General features: G+C 57.8%; 1 protein-coding gene across 3 annotated transcripts; it reads left to right on the top strand.

The window, feature by feature from the left end:
* The first annotated feature begins 518 nt into the window (after window positions 1-518).
* OPTC (opticin) lies at window positions 519-9,184 on the top strand. 3 transcript variants are annotated; one of them, XM_058669032.1, is made up of 8 exons: window positions 519-597; window positions 1,556-1,776; window positions 2,423-2,545; window positions 4,019-4,187; window positions 4,782-4,984; window positions 7,815-7,910; window positions 8,250-8,435; window positions 9,168-9,184. In XM_058669032.1, exons 2-7 carry the CDS (start codon window positions 1,561-1,563, stop codon window positions 8,421-8,423), a joined length of 981 nt encoding a protein of 326 aa, XP_058525015.1. In that variant the 5' UTR covers window positions 519-597; window positions 1,556-1,560; the 3' UTR covers window positions 8,424-8,435; window positions 9,168-9,184. The 3 variants fall into 3 exon arrangements, with proteins under 3 accessions (XP_058525015.1, XP_058525016.1, XP_058525018.1); XM_058669033.1 differs by having other exon boundaries at window positions 2,456-2,545; XM_058669035.1 differs by lacking the exons at window positions 7,815-7,910; window positions 8,250-8,435; window positions 9,168-9,184 and adding an exon at window positions 5,469-5,623.
* The last annotated feature ends 6,989 nt before the right edge of the window (window positions 9,185-16,173 follow it).

A 16,173-nucleotide genomic window follows, 5' to 3' on the forward strand; every position in this document is an offset into this window, starting at 1 on the left:
TCAGAGGGGTGAGACCCATTAGATGTGCCTTCCCTATTCCACCCCAGGAGCCCCAGATGGGGAAGGGGGGACAGGGGGATGCTTTTGGACCCCCTTTCCAACTAGACCTACAGGGTCTCCCTGTGGCTAGTTTGTTCATTGTGGTCCCTGAGCCGGGCTCAGGGTGGGAGTGGGGGAAGGGGGTGCTGCTCTGTCTTTGTGGAATCCCTCAGCGAAGTGAGGCTTCGTTTGCCCTCTGCCTGACCCACCCCTCCGTACACTGGGCCCCAGCTGCCTGCCAAGGGGCGGGACCTCCCCAGGGCAGTGGGCACTGCCTGCCCTGCAAAGATAGGACCCTGTTAGGAGGGTGAGCCAGAACGAGAGGGGGGAGGAGAAGGGAAGGAAAAGGCATTCCCTGCTACCAAGCTGAGGATCAGGATGGGACCCTGCTGAGGTCGGAGGATACAGGAGGAACAAGGAGCCAAGGAGCGGGAGATCACACGCCGGCTGGGCCTGGCTGGAGGCCTTCCTTCTGTCCGCCCCGTCAGGCACTGCTGTCGGCAGACTGTGCAGCTACGTTCAAGTGCCCAGAGCTGTAAGGGCTAAGGATCCAGGCAGGTGAGAACAAAGAATGGGCTGGGGCCGGGGGCGGGACAGAGCAGAGCCTGAGCCCAAGGGGGCTTCTGCCTCGGGAGCGGGGGCTCCGAAGAACTGCTCTAAGCTATGCGAGTTGGTTGGGAGTGAAGCGTACACCCTCCGTGGCAGGGACAGCTCTCACTATGGCCTGTGCTCAGCCCGCTTGCCTAGCTGAGATTATGAAAGGGGAGAGGCTCCTGGAAACATGTATGGCTAGTGTCAGGAAGGTACTGTGCAGTCTGGTGGCTGGTGGCCATGATGACGCACACTGGCACTCCAGACCACACATGCCACCTCTCCAGCCCTCTGTGTGTTGGTGAATGAACCTCCGGTGCCACCTGCTCACACACACCTTGCAGCCCTACATGGTGAGTAAGGGACACACACAGTGACCTGCGCCAAGATCTAAGGAACCCCATGCTCCCACACCGCACGTCAAGAACTCTTTTCTCGGGAATGGCCTCAGAGCCTTGGGCATCTCTATGCCGCCAGAGAAGCCCTGTGGCTGCCAGGTGCCGACGCAGACTGGCCGAGCAACATGTGCGCATGAGTGAGCTGTTTAGCAATTGCCAGATTCCTGGATGTTGACATTTCTCAGTCCAAGTTAGTGACTCACGTGCATAACCCAAGGTGTGTGGTTGTGTAATTGGACGCATGCATGAATATGTGCCTCTGTGCTGATAAGTGCACCTGTTCCGTGGGAGCAAAGGCCACTCATTGGGTGGGCATACAGACCCCCGTAGGGTAGAGTCAGGAGGGGCTCTCTGTAAAGACTGCCAATCAGGCCCAGCATGTTGGGCTGCGTGTGATGCAGTGCAGCCTGCCTGCATGGCAGTAGCTAGGGCCGCAAGCCACTCCCACAACATCCATGAAAGCTGCCCTTTCTCCTGGCTGCCCCATGCGCGTGAGCAGCCCCATGGTGCTCTCCATGTCCCCCCAGACCACATGAGGCTGCCAGCTTTCCTGAGTCTGCTGGTCCTGGCGCTGCAGGAGGCTGAGGCAGCATCCCTCCCCATGGAGAGGAAGCAGAGGGAGGCAGAGACCACTGCCGAAAGGGGCCTTCCTGCCATGCTGCCCCTGGGCGACTACAATTACAGCGAGGTCCTTGACCTGGGCAACTATGAGGAGCTCACAGACTACGAAGACCACCAGCCCCCTGAGGTGAGAGACAGCAGGCTGCCGTGTGCCCTGCAGGATGCTGGGAGGCAGAGCCTGTCCCCCACCTGCAGCCTGCTACTGCAGGTGCCTGCAGCCATCTCTGTGTCTATGAGGTGGAAATCCTGGTCCCATGTAGGTGACTAAGAGGACACACACCTGCCATTGCTTCATCTGTTGGTGGTGTGCTCTGCCTCAGATCCATTTTCCTTCCCTCTGCCATCACACAGCTCCTTGGGTGGGGGCCAGCAGTGGCCTCACATTCACCCTGCCCACCTGTCTCACACTGGTCTACATTGTCATGTTCTCTCCCTGCTTTCCTGCACAGGGCTGGAGGGACGGGCCCATAGGCCTCCTCTAGGTGCTGTGCGAGTTTAGCCAGTGTGGAGCAAGCGGCGGCAGCAGCCTGGGAGCCCAAGACCCACTCTGCTCTGCCTGAGCCGCTGGCGGGTTCCATCACCCTTGTCCCTGCCCTCCCAGGGCCGCGGCTCCCTCCCACATTGGATGAAGATGCTGGACCCGATGGTCTTGGAGGCCCCTCCCTGCTTCGCCACGATGACCCTGCAGGCTTGCAGTTGGCCACTGACACTCCCAGAGGCCAAAGTGAAGGCTCTCCCAGGCATAAGCTGACCTACTGTGTGCTATGTCTCAGGGCAGGATGAGCAGCCCGGCTCCTCCAACCCAGGTCAGCCCGGCCCAGAGCACTAAGGTGCCGAGGACATTGTCAGCAAACCCTACAACACCCAGACCTGCCACGATGAGCTTCCCAACCAGCCCCAGTAAGTGCACGGTCACATGGCCCCAGTGTCCACAGGTCATAGGCCAAGAGCCCAGGGCTGGGAGGCGATCAGAGTAGACTCGAGCCTCAGGGCTGGTCCTCCCCACAGGGGTGGAGGGGAGGAGACAGGGGAGGAGGAGAAGGATGGGGGAGGAAGAGTAGGGGAACAGGGGAGAGCCACCATGGGAGCAGGGCAAATCAGAGGGAGAGGCCGGCTGTCCCCTGGACTTACACCTGAATGTACAGATTGGATAGAAAATAGAGCGATGCCAGGACTCCCCTCTGCCCTGGCACAGCCACCCTCCCTTAATTAACAGCATCTCCCAGGGAACAGGTGGAGCGGTAATTAGATTAGAGACAATTAAAGGCCTGTAGAGGGAAATAAATAACTTTGTGACTATCTCTTGGTGTGGGGGCAAACAAATCAGCCACACTGGGTTTCGGCTTCAGACTCCCTGCCTGGCGGCTCTCTTTCCTTCCCTCCTGAGACTTGGAGGCTGGGGGTGAGGGGATGACAGGGGAGGGGAGTGCTCAGCAGCTTGCTGCAGGGTGAGGGAAGGGTGCTGATATCAGCCCGTGTGCCCTCTTTTTCCCTCTTCTCCCTCTTGGGATACGTGCCCTGGGTGGACGTCAGCGGCGGGGATATCAGCAGAGAAGTCGCACAGTGGGAAACCCAAGACCTGTCAATCCAGGAGCAGTCAGGTCCCTTGGGGGCACTTGTCAGTTAAGGCCTGGATCCTGCCCACCTCCCCTCCCCAACCACCACCAGCACTCCACCTGTCCCTGCTGACCATCTTGGTGCTAGGTCACTGTCAGGAGACTTTACCTCTGCGCCTGGTGACAGTGAGTGACCAAGGCCACCTGCTCGGTCCAGTTACCTAAGCCTTGCAGCTCTACAGCCTTATTAAAGCCAGTGTGAGTTGGGCGGCCTGATCCTCAGGACAACTGGCTGCTGAGGTAGGGTCATGGCCAGGGACAGGGAAGAGCCAGGTCACCTTCAGTGAGTAACGAGGAAGTCAATGTCATAAGAAAGGCAAGGGAGGTCTGTGCTGTGTGGGAGGCATCATCCACCCCTTGGCTGTGCCTCTCTGATGCTTCTCAGAGCCACACAGAACAGACCTTACCCTGTCCCCTGCAGCAGCTGGCAGTGGCCGTTCTGCTCTGCTTGGACTTGATTTGGGGATTGGACAGCTATGATGGAAGAGACCAGTGGATGTCCTAGAGCCACTCATGTAGAAGCAGGTGCACCCTGCCCAAGGCCAGGCTGAGATAAAAGCCGGAAGGGGCTCGCACCAGGTAGTCATGGAGGACTGCTCCTCTTGGCTCAGCACTGGGTGGCAGCTGGGTTGCACCCTGCTTGGGTGCATCGTGCTGGGTGGCTCTTTCAGCATCAAGGGATAGCTGGCCATGGCTTGTGGTCCCTGGTGCTAAGGCTGTGGGCCTGAAGGGAGTCTGATCAGGGGTCTTCTGCCTGAGCCAGGCCTGCCCACCTGCCTGGTCTGCGTGTGCCTGGGTTCCTCTGTGTACTGTGATGATGCGGACCTGGAGAGCATCCCTCGTCTGCCACGGATGACTACTTACCTATATGCCCGCTTCAACCGCATCAGCTATGTGAGGGCCCAAGACTTCGAAGGACTGAGTACGTAATGCCCTGGGCAGAGAGCCAAGCGGACGGGGCCGCCAGGGTTGTTTCTCTTGCCTCCCAGCCACTGGACAGTCACCAGCCTGGGTGAGCCTTTCCCTGCAAGCCTGCAGTGCCCCTGGCTGCCAAAGCCCCCGCTGTCTCTCACTTTTTTCCTTGAAGCTGCAGCCAGTGGGAGTAGTCTCTTCTTACTTGCTCTCCCCAAAGTTCAGGCAAACCGCGATGGGTCGGGAAGGTTTGAACAAACCAGCCTCTTCACCCCTACCCCAGCCACCGTCTGCATGAGATCATTCTAAGCCTGCTCTCCATGGCACTGATGCAGCTGGCACAGTTGCTCCTTTGTTGGATGCTTTGGCTGCTTTGTGCCTCTGCCGTGCTGGAGACCCACATTGGGCTGCAGTCCAGATTTTGCTGCTAATTGCTCAGAGCCCTCGTGGTCTGTGTGCCTTCTGTGTCAGCCAGCAGGTGCAGGTGGAGTGGATCCAGGGACCCCCAGCCCACCATGCAGCGTCCTCTCCCACACCCTCCTGGGGGAGGGCTGTCATGGGACAGAGCCCTAGAGTTCAGGCTGCTGTCTCCCCACGTCCTCAGCCAAGTTGAAGCGGATCGACCTCTCTGGCAATACCATCTCCTCCATCGAGCATGATGCCCTCAGTGGGCTGCCCACTCTGCAAGACCTGCTGCTTCCAGAGAACCAGCTGGCGGCTCTGCCCGTGCTGCCCGGGGGCATCGAGGTGCTAGACGTCCGCCTGAATCGGCTCCAAAGTTCGGGAATACAGCCTGGGGCCTTCAAGGTGAGCCAGGGCCTTTACTCGACAGATCTTGGGGATCCCTGCCCCATCCCTGAAGTGGGGTGTAAGAATCATGCCTTTTGTTTTCATCTTTTTCCATTTGCTGTTTTTTTTTTTTTTTTTAAGATTTACTTATTTATTTGAAAGTTAGAATTACTAAGAGTTACTAAGAGAGTGAACCCACTGATTCACTCCCCAGATGGCCACAGTGGCCAGATGGGGACCAGGCCTTAACTCGGAGTCAGGATTTCCCATGTGGGTGGCAGAGGCCCCAATGTTTCAGGCCATCTTCTGCTGTGCACAATGCTGGCCCTTTGCTGTGCTTCTAAGATTTCATTTTATTTATTTGAAAGACACAACAACTGAGGGAGAGATAGAGGAGAGAGAGATTCATCTGCTGGTTCCCCCCCCAAACGGCCCCCCGGTGATCACGGCTGGACCAGGACGAAGAAAGAGCCAAGAGCTCCACCTGGATCTCTTCACGTAGGTGGTAGGGACCCATGCACTTGGGTCACCATCCACTGCTGCTCTCCCAGGCGCATCGGCAGGGAGCTGGATCAGAAGCAGCGCAGCCATTGCCCCAACCAGCTTGCTGATGCTGATACGACAAGTGACACCTTGATCCACTGTGCCACAATGCAGCCCCCACTTTGCTGCTTGCTATAGGACTCCAGGCTGACCCAAGAGAGTCAGCTTGTCCTTTGTCTTGGTTGGTAGCTTGTCCTCCCGGGAGACCCTGTGAATGGGAAACATGGCACCATCAGGCCTCATGGGCCTGTTTCAGGGATGGGGGTCCCAGAAACTGAGTCAGCACATTACCCTTCCTCCTCGGGGCGCATGGTCTCTCACCCTTGCTTCTGCCCATGGACCTGCCCCGTTCACCTACTGTGCGCTCACGGTCCCACACTTGCCTGTGCAGTTTCAGCCTGCACTCCACATCCCCTTTCTTCCCAGCAGTAGCCCTTTAAGAGAAGCCAAGGAAGAGACCTTGGCTCACTGGTTTTGATGGAAAGAGCCAAATGCTGAGACACAAATGTACAGGGCCCGCAGGAGCCTGGGATGAGCTCCCAAGGAAGAAACAGAGGGGTGTGGCCAGGGTGAGCATGCTGACCAATTGCTCACCTGCAGTCAGTCACCTCCTGGACTCAGCTTCAAGCCCACCCTGTCTGCCCATCTCCATACAAGTGAGGGCTGCCCACTGATATCTCGGTCAGTGACTGGCCACACGTGCAGTAGGGGTTTCCTTGACCCAGGCCCGTTCTAGCATTCTCCATGTGTGGGGGTGCACTCAGCAATGTTCTCACCAGTATCTCCCGTTGTTAAGCAACGCCTGACTGGAGTAGAATCTGTTTCGCAAGTGAACACATATTTAGAAGCATCGAATCAGTCAAATCCAAGCTGCCTTTTTGGAAACAGAGCGAGGGCTCGAGGCCTACAGCTCGCCTCCCTCCCTCTCTCCCCATTCCTCCGTCCTCCCCAGGCTGCAGCAATCCGCACAGGGTATGACAGAGTGCAGTGTCAGTCCTACTGCTGTGGTGGAAACAGCACCATCTGAGAGTCAGAAATCTGGCCCAGTATTGGGGTGCAGCGGCTTAACTCGCTGTGACACCTGCGTCCCACACGAGTGCTGGTTCGAATCTCGGCTGCTCCAGTTCCACCCCAGCTCCCTGCTAATGTACCTATTAAAACAGCAAGGATGGTCCAAGTGCCACCTGGATGGAGATCCACACTCCTGGCTTCTGCCCAGCCCAGCATCAACCAATGGGGCCATTTGGGGAAGTGAATCAGCAGATGGAAGATCTTTGTCTATCTCTCCTTCTCTCTATAACTGCCTTTAAAATAAACAAAAGAAACCTTTACAAGAAAAGTCAGAAAACTTACTCATGACCTTGGGCTTGGGTCTTCCCACCCGCACACACACCAGGCTCCCACTGCTCTGCCCTGCCCAGTCGGTGGGAGGCACTTTGTTGCTGCTGCCAGGCAGGACAGTTTGCTCAGCCCAGGGCAAAACAAGGACAGGGCGCACGAGGCTTGGGGCCAGCCACTTCAGCTCTCTGATCTTGTTTCCTTCCCTGCAACAGAAGACAGGAATTAGCAGGAGCATTTGCAGAGAGCTCAGGGAGATGGGAGCTCCTGACCACTTGGCAAGCAGTGGCTGGTAGTCCTCTTTGCTCTAGGAGTCCCCTCTTCCCCCAAAGGCCGATTGCCCCCAAACCCTTCTCTGATGAACCCACCTCGTCCTGAGAGTATCATTCTCACACACCTGAGCAGGTGCTGCAGCATCAGCAGGTGGCAAAACTCCTGCTGAGAGCACAGACCAGAAAGCTGCGGAGGAAGGTTGCCTGGTTCCTCTGAGCTCTGGGCCTAACCATGCCTGTCACCAGAAATACCTGGCAGCTCCTTCATGCTGCCCCAGTTGCAGGGCAGAGTTTTCCTTCTGCATCCAGAAGCTCCTTAGAGAACCAGCCGTCAGAACAGGCAGTTGCCCGACACGTGTCAGAGGACACGGGTTTGGTGCCCACTGCAGCTCCTGACTCCAGCTTCCTGCTTTTGCAAGCCATGGAATGCCTGCCACTCACTGGGCTGAGTTCCTGATTCCTGGCTCCTGGCTTCAGCCTAGTCCAGCCTGGGCTAGTGCAGACACTTGGAGAGTGAGCCAATGCTCATGGTCTTTCTCTTTCTCTCCCTCAAATTGAAACAATTTAAAACACACACACACACACACACACACGCTGATGGGAGCCGGTGTGAAGCTGAGGTTCCCTGTGGGTGCTGCTGGAGTCCCCGGTTCTGCCTCTCACTGTCATCCCCTTGCTCTCTGCCTCCTGCACAGGCCCTGGGGAAGCTGCAGTTCCTCTACCTGGCAGACAACCTGCTGGATTCCATCCCTGGGCCTCTGCCCCTGAGCCTGCGCACGCTGCACCTGCAGGTGAGGAGCCCCACCCAGAGCCGGGAGACAGGTGGCTACTGTCCCAGTCCTGTCTCTTCATGCTCCTTCTGTTGATAACACCGCCTTTCCCTGGGCGTCTCCACCTCCTCTCGCCCGCCCTACTGCTGGTCCTTCTCCATTTCCGGCCCCTGTCTCTGCCTTCCCCTCCATCTGCCTGCTTGCCCTTCGCCTCATCCTCTGAGTGTCGACCTCCGTGGTGTCCTCTCTCCTTCTGTGTGATGTGCCTCCATTTCTCCGGCCACATGAGGGGAGATGGAACTTTGTGGGGCCAGCAACGGGAGCCTGGGCACTGGGCAGGACTGACTGTGCTGTTTGCAGAACAACATGATCACGGCTGTGCAGGCGGACGCATTCTGCACTGCCGCTGGGGAACAGGGACACACACGCAGGCCGCTTGAGGACATCCGCCTGGATGGCAATCCCGTCAACCTCAGCCTCTTCCCCGATGCCTACTTCTGCCTGCCACGGCTGCCCACCGGCCGCTTCACCTAAGGCCGAGCCCAGGTACAAGCCCCTTGGAGGCCTCCCCTCCTCCAGCCACAGGCCTGGCAGCCACAGGAGCCCTGGCCCCTCTCTCTACATGGGCTCTGGGCATTTCTTGTCACCCTTGGCCACCCGTGTCACCACCACCCATGTGCACTCAGGTCCTGTGGTGGCCGCATGTGTGTTTCTGTCTCCTTCACGCCTCCTGGCTGCCAGCATTGTCTATGGCAAAGCCCCTCTCCTGCACTAATGCTGGGAAACCCAGGAATGAGGAAGAGGAGCAAGGGGAGGAGGCAGAAGCCGGGGAGGAGAAGCAACCTCATGCTGCAGCCAGACCTGCAGGATCGAGGGGCAAAGTTTCAAGAAATTTGCGAGTCAGTGGTTAAACATGGCCATTATGAAAAACTGAATTACAGAACCTCACAATTAACATATTACATTGGGAGCAGATGCAATAAGGACTCAAGACTCAGCACTTGGCAGTGATGTGTCTAGGTCGTGTGTAAAATCTGTGTCCTGGGCAGCCCCACCCAGCTGCCCTTGGGGTGGCATCACATCCCTGCTTAGTCATTGGCTGAGAGGAAGGAATTGACACCATGGGAAGGAGAAGGCCATCTCCTGCAGGTGTGGAAGCTGCTCATGACGTGATCTCTAGCACAGTCCTGGGGAGAAGGAAGGGCTCCTGGCCCCGCCACCTTACTGGACCCCCAGAGGACTCTTCACAGGGTCATCTGCTAGCTCTTCTCTTCCCAGAACAGGATGGATAACTGATGGATAACTGTCACAGATCTCTGCTGAGACACCGGGTGCTGGCTGCTGCCCCAGCTCCCTAAGTCTTCTGCCAGCCTCAGCACTGCTCAGCCTCCTGGTCCTGGCCTTCCCAATGCACTTGCATGTTTGCCCACCAGAGGGCAGCCTTGTGCAAAGAGAAGTGAATAAATACAGCTATGACACCCACAGCCTCTTGGATCCTGGGCTGGACCATTCCAGACAACTTGTTCCTGGAATTCTAAGAAAGGAGAGGACCTCCCTTCACCTGTTCTTATCTGCAGACCCTGGGTAAGGAGTTTGAGGCTGGGTGTTCAGCATTTGATGTTGATGTTGACCCCTAAAAAAAGGAAGGAGGAGGCAGGCGATTCATCATCTCCTCTATCCACGGCTTTCCAATACTACCTGCCGTGTGCCAGACCGTGTCATGTGCTGATGAGCCAGGGTGCAAGGACACCCCGCCTGTCCTCTTCCCCCTGGAACTTGGAGGTGCAGATGGGCATCCAGCAGTCACACAAGATTGTCCAACTCTCAATGAGTGCCGGGAAGGGGGCAGGGCCTGAGTCTGGGGGGCCTGAAGGACCTCTTAGCTGATATTCAACCTGGAATCCTGGAGATGCAGTAGGAGTTAGCTGAGCCAGGATTTGCCAAGACTCAAAGTCCCAGGCAGTCCCTGAGTCGATGGACAGGTGTTACCGGTGGCCCATGGGGAAGGGAACCCACTCAGGGCTTCCTCCCACTTCTGGCATCTCATGATGCATATGGGGTCCTCTGGATAGACTGTAGGAAAATTCACATTTGATTGAAGATTGATTTGAAAGGCAGAGGGACAGAAAGGGAGGGAAAGAGAAACAGAAAGAGCCCTTCATCCCCCAGCTCACTCCACAAACAGCCGCAACAGCCAGGGCTGGATCAGGCCAAAGGCAGCCACCTGCCGCTGGCATCCCTCTCCCCTTATGAGCATCCTGCTTTACTGGGTCATGACCAAGCCTCCCTAGGTGCTAGCTGGAGGCCAGAAGCTCCCTCACTGCAGGAGGCCCTGGGCTGCAGGCATCCAGGGACAGACACCCTCTAACTGAGGCTGCAGGGTGCCAGACGCCCCGTCATGCCCAGACGCCCGAGGGTAACCTGTGCTGAATACAGAAAGCCTTCTGGCCTGGCTCTGCTGTGGGACAAGGGCGGCAGCAATTCCTGGGCTCCTGGAGTTTGCCGGAGGCTGTGACAGAAGCGCTTAGGGACCTCGGCTCATTTCATCCCAACAGGAGCCCCAGACAGGGGAGCTGTTTGCTCCAGTTCGCTCCAGACCTCTGACAGAGGAGCGGCCCACAACGAGTGGCTGATGGGAATGCGATGGGGGTGGGGGAAGGCCAGCAGTCACCCCCTCAGGTCCAGCCCCAGAATCCCAGGCCCGCGCTCACCCGCCCTCTGATGAGGTCGGCCAAGAGAGGCACAGTCCTGGCCCTTTCTCCCTGGTCGCTGTGGCCGCCTCCTTGGGGAGGCGTCCCTGATCTATGGCTACCTCCTGAGGGATCCCTGGGTTTTGGCTTGGGAGGCCAGAGGAGTGAACGCCCTTGTCAGCTAGGCCCCGAAGAACTAAGCTGTTCTGAATGTCCTCAGAGAGGAGAGGTGGGAGAGGCCAGGGCTGTCCTTTCTCCTGCCCTGGCCTAACCCCAAGGTCCTTGGCTTCCCAGTTGAGGAAACCCGGATAGTCCCAGGCCTGAGGGCTGGGGCCAGCAAGGGGCAGGGATGGAGAGTGGAGGGGCCATAGCCAGAGACTGTTTCCTCCCCCGACACCACGGGCCTTCCTTCCTGCATCCTGCTCTGTGGCCCCCTCGCAGGCCCAATAGCCTCTTCCTGTCCCACTATGCTGCACGCAACAGACCTCGGTGCTGGAAACTCTGGGAGGTCCTGTGGGGTGGGGCAACGTGGGGAATTCCCGAGCAGCACCTGAACACCCCTACCTACTCACCCACACGTGGGCCTGGCCGAGCAAGGACTGAGAGGGAGCCGGTTGTGGAGAGGAGCCCTGAGTCAGAACCTGTGCCAGCAGGATGAGAGCCAGGTCCTGAGGGAGAGCCTGAGGGAACGGGGATCTCAGCTTGGGGACACCACCTCAAGGACACACTCCCCCCCCCCCAGCAACAAGGGCCCCACCTGAGGGTGGCTGGCGGGAGGTGGCACAGCTGCCTGCCCCCTCCCCTTGTGTGAGTTCCAAACCGCCTCCTCCCCCACACCAGACACCAGCTTGGCTCTGCCTCTGCTGTCAAGGTCATCGCTGGCCCAGCCAGCCACACAATAGCCTCCCTCCTGCATCAGCTTGGACTTGGGGTACAGAGGGGGGAGGCTGCCTGCTTCTCACACCTCCCCCACCTGGCTGCAGCTCCCAGGCCTCCCCACTCCCTCCCTGCCTGTTCCCCCGCCCTCCATTGCCACTCCCCACTCCCTGTCCCTGTCCTGCCGGTGGAGCCCGAGAGACCTCCTCCATGCCTGGCTGCAGCCAAATCACCCACACCCAGGCCTCCTCCCTGCCCAGCTCTCCTGGATGGCCCTGGGCAGGCTGTGCATAGCCTCCTAATGGCCCCAGACACCTGCTCCTCCTCCCCTCTGCCTCTGCCCCAAGGGATCAGGTGTGTATCTAAAATGCAGCCTCCACAGAGGAGGGGAGGGAGTGTTTTGAGTGAAGGAGCAACCATGGATGAGAGGCCAGGACCTGGGCATGACCACCATGCGGGACCTTCCCATGGGGCGTGTGCCAAATCCACACTTGTCTCTGCCTTCATCTTGTCCAAGCCAACACCCCACAGCATGCATCCTGGCTCCAACCTGGAGCCTCTGCAGGTGCGGGACCCATCCTGACCCACCCTGGCACCCACACTAACAAGGCCTGGGGGCAATGCCCGCAGGCCCAACCACCATATAATCTTGGGGTAGGGGACTCCAGGAGCAGCCCCCTCTCAAGAGTCTCTAAGAAGTCCGTAGAAGTGACCATGTCCTGGGCACCAGCCATGGGGGGTGGGAGCCCCTGGCCCTGGTGAGGAAGGTGCAGGAGAGACAAGAAGAGATGGGACCACAGGCAGCACAAGAGGTTGTTGGCTCCAGACACCCCTGAAAAACACCAGCCCAGGCTGGGGGGGAGGGCACACTGTGCACTGGGGAGGGGGATATGTTCTCCCATTATTCAGATGTATACTGTGAGGGTACCCTATTGGGAGGGATAAAATGGGGGCTTTGGGGACTGGAGTCTTCCCTGTCAGCTGTGTCCCTAGTGTGGAATCACCATGCCAGCTAGTGTAAGTACTGACTCTCTGAGCCCATCTGAGAGCAGGGTTCCCAGGCAGGTCAGCAGGCCACACCTCACCCCTGCGGAAGTGGGGCAGGGAGGGGGAGATGAGGAAATGGGCAGCCATCATTGATGCGAGAGGCATCCGGTCCTTCCCGGTACACCCCCATGTCTGGCAGGCCTTGCCTTGGTGCAGACGGGAGCTGCCCTCTGGTCTAAGACACAAAGCTAAACAGCCACCCCAGGAGAGATGCTGAGCTCTTCATACCTCAGATATCAGCACCTTGACCCCCATGGGAGCTCAACCAGGAAGGCCCGGCTCTCCAGGGAAGTCAAGCTCTTGCCCAAGGTTGTGGAGCAAGTGAGAGGCAGAACGGAAATGCCCATGGGAAAAGCCCTTTTGGATTGGAGCCAGGGGCAGCCTGCCTCCCACTGCCTGTGAGAGCCTTGTCCAGCAAATGCAAGAGCCCAAGGGTAAAGCAGTTCCTTCTCAGTCCCCAGGGTGGCCTTGGCGCACCTGCACTCCTCCAGGCCGTTCTAGTCCGGAGCCCCTTCCCACACCTCCCCTCCCTTCCTATCTATTGTCTGGAGCCCAACTTCTTGGCTCCTGAACTTCTATTCACCGATTTCTTTCCGCTTCTCTAACCTCAAGTACAATGGGCTCCTTCCTGCTTGTTGGTAAACAGATTCCCTGCCTGCCAGCGAGCCAGCCGGAGTGGAATGTGGTCCACCAGGGACATGCTCCACCAGCTCTGAGCTCCAGGCCCTTCCCAACAGGAACCTGAACTCTCTGTCTCTCTGCTGTCCCCTACCACTGCTCTTGCTCACTGCAGCTGAGCAGGCCAGCAGGTGCTGTGCCAACTTGACTGCCCAGCAAGTGCCCACTCACCTCCCTGCTGAAGCACTGAGAGCTGGGCAGGGAGCATTTGCGTGCTTGGAGATGTCACCAAGCGAGTTCCCTTTTCCCTACCCCTGGAGTGAGGACTGCAGGGGGTGGCTTTTCAAGATTCTTTGCAGGGCAACCTGCAGAGAGGCCTTGAGACACAAGGGGCAGGGGTGATTATTGGCCCTGCAAGGCTAGCACGGGTTCCTGTCACGCAGCTCAGCTCCTGGCGGTGAGCTCTCAAGTCTTTTTTTTTTTTTTAATTCACTTTTATTTATGTGAAAGACTGGGAGAGAGAGAAAAAAAGAGAAAGTGGGCTTCCATCTACTGGTTCACTCCCCAAACAACCTGGAATTCCCTCTCAGGTCTCCTGCAAAGGTGCAGGGGCCCAAGCACTTGGACTATCTTCCACTGCTTCCCCAGGTGTAATAGCAGGGAGCCGGATGAAAAGTGGAACAGCCAGGATGTGAACCCAGTGATCCTATAGGATGCCAGATGGTGGCTTGACCCTTTGTGCCACAACGCCAGGCCCAGCTCCCAGTTCTTGACCAAGAAGAGCCCAGCTGCCTCCTCCCACCCCCCAGAACTTGAGTCTCACCATTCTGAACAGCACTGAGAAGGGTCGTCTGAGATCGCCAGGCCTCACACTGGCAGAGATGCCCAGGTGCGTCATCCTCAGCCACCCATGGTGCCCCCTGATGACTCTTTGAACAGTTCTTTTCTTAAATTTTATTATTTTTATTTGAAAGATGCAAAAAGAAACATGCATGGAAAAAGAGCTCTTCCATCTGCTGGTTTACTTCTCAAATGCCCGCAGCAGCCAAGGCTGGACCAGGCTGAGGCCAGGAGCCAGAAGCTCCATCCAGGTCTGCCATGGAGGATGCAGGGCCCCAGCTAATACGAGCCATCACTTGCTGTCTCCCACGGAGCTGGAATTCAGAGTACAGCCTGGATTCCAGTCCAAGTATGAGATGTGGACATCCCAGGTGACAATGGAGTAGAGAGAGGAAAAGTAACAGGTAAACAATATGATAAAGGACCAGGCACCGGAAAGACTACTGCCAAGCCGGGATGGAAGCTAGCAATGTTAGACCAGCCACAGAGGCCGAGAAAGGCTTTGGGGTGGTGCTGGCTAGCCTGAGCCCTCCTGAGGAGGGAAGACCAGAAGGGGCATGGACAAAGCTCAGTTGAGCCCTGCAGGTGTGAGGGGAGAGGAGAGTGCTGTGAGCAGCCCGAGCTGGGTGGAGTCAGGCCACCAAAGGCCTAGAGCGTGATCTTGTAGGACTGGATTTGCAGACTTAGGCTCATGCTAACCATGTGGGCAGGAGGCAAACACAGTCTGGCTTACCCCTGGAGGGTGGCTGTAACCAGGAGCAGCTCTGGCTGCCAGGCCTGGGGAATGTCATGGGTGGACACCGAGGGGGTGCACCTCCCGTGTCAGGGGGCGGGGTGAAGTGGAAGCCGCTCCCAGGAGGACTGGGACTCAGAACAGGGGTGCAGTGAGCATGGTAAGGGATGCTATTGCTGAATGCCCTCCTGGAAGGACTCAGCCCGGGGTTTCAGTGTCCCAAAGCCTTGGGGCATGTGGGCTCCAGTCTGAGATGCGCCTCCCAGCGGGGTCCCAGGTGGGAAAGTACAAGACCTTTTCCCTGTGCCCTGGAGATGGATTTAGGCAGGCAGGGCAAGCCCGGAAGCCTCACACAGTCCTTCTCTGTCTTCCTGCTCTGGCTGTGACGGGGCAGGGGATAGGGTGTCTCCAAAGGACAAACAGCCAGGGATGTCAAAACTCCAGGGATGTCAGAAGAGGCTTAGAGACCAGCTCCTGACCCTCTGAGCTGCCTCCCAGCACCAGGGGCAGAAAGTTCCATGGGCTGCCCACTCACTCTCTGATAGTCACACACTCAGCCACCAATTCAGGGAAAAAGTCTCCCTGAAGCACCCATGAACAGTGGTCCCATCTCAGGTGGAGACAGGGACCAAGGTGACCTTGGCAGGTGCAATACCCCCTGGAGCCAGAAAAGTCCTCTCTGCTTCTGCCAAAGCCTTGCAGTGGGGAAAGGGGCTGGGAGCGCGGAGCAGGGGAGATCCCCTCTCTCCCTGGGCTTCAGGCCAGAGCCATTGCGGACAGGATGGCCGTGGCTGGTCTCCCTCCGTGTCCCCCTAGCTCAGCAACCCTGGCCTGCGGATAACTGTTCTCACATACACCGCCGCCTCCCCACAGTGCCTGCTGAGTCCTCCTGCACATTAGTAAGCAGCACGCAGAAGCAGCTTCCGCCCGCCCCACTCCCTCTCCCGCCTCCTGCGTCTTTCTCCCCCTTCCCTACTCTTTCTGTCGCCTCCCCACCTATCAGAGTCACCCCCACCTCCTGGGAAGCCCAGAGGCTTTATCTCCAATTCAGGCTTTGTCAGAGGAAAACAGGTTGATTTTCTCACTTTGCCGATGGGAAGGAATATTTTGTGTCTTCAAAGCTTTCACCTCCCAGGGGAGCTAGATCTCACACTTGTTTTCTAATTGACCTCCATCCCTGACCTGCCTCTTGGTCACCTGTCCCCTTCACCTTGAGCTGTGGTTCGTTCATTATTAGGAGAAAGCAGGTGCTAGGACTGTGCACCTCACATGAGGGGTGCAGAAACCTGGAGAAACCACACATGCACACAGGGTCACCAGCATCCCAGTTCCACAGATGCGAGCAATAGGGTCATGACAGCTGGGAGGTTGAACAGAGCCCCGGCATCCAGCCAGGGCTGCAGAACCAGGAGCCACACCAGGGGGACCAAGCAGAGTGGGTTAGCAAGGCGCAGGATGTGAAAGAAACTCCTGCTGGGTT

This window comes from Ochotona princeps, chromosome 10, assembly GCF_030435755.1.
Source record: "Ochotona princeps isolate mOchPri1 chromosome 10, mOchPri1.hap1, whole genome shotgun sequence".
NCBI lineage: Eukaryota > Metazoa > Chordata > Mammalia > Lagomorpha > Ochotonidae > Ochotona > Ochotona princeps.

Excerpts from the sequence above, each read along its gene's own strand:
- OPTC (XM_058669032.1), top strand. The coding sequence starts at position 1,561 with ATGAGGCTGCCAGCTTTCCTGAGTCTGCTGGTCCTGGCGCTGCAGGAG. Across the intron at positions 2,546-4,018 it reads CGATGAGCTTCCCAACCAGC|CCTGAGCCAGGCCTGCCCAC; the intron begins CCCAGTAAGTGC and ends AGGGGTCTTCTG. Across the intron at positions 4,985-7,814 it reads TACAGCCTGGGGCCTTCAAG|GCCCTGGGGAAGCTGCAGTT; the intron begins GTGAGCCAGGGC and ends CCTCCTGCACAG.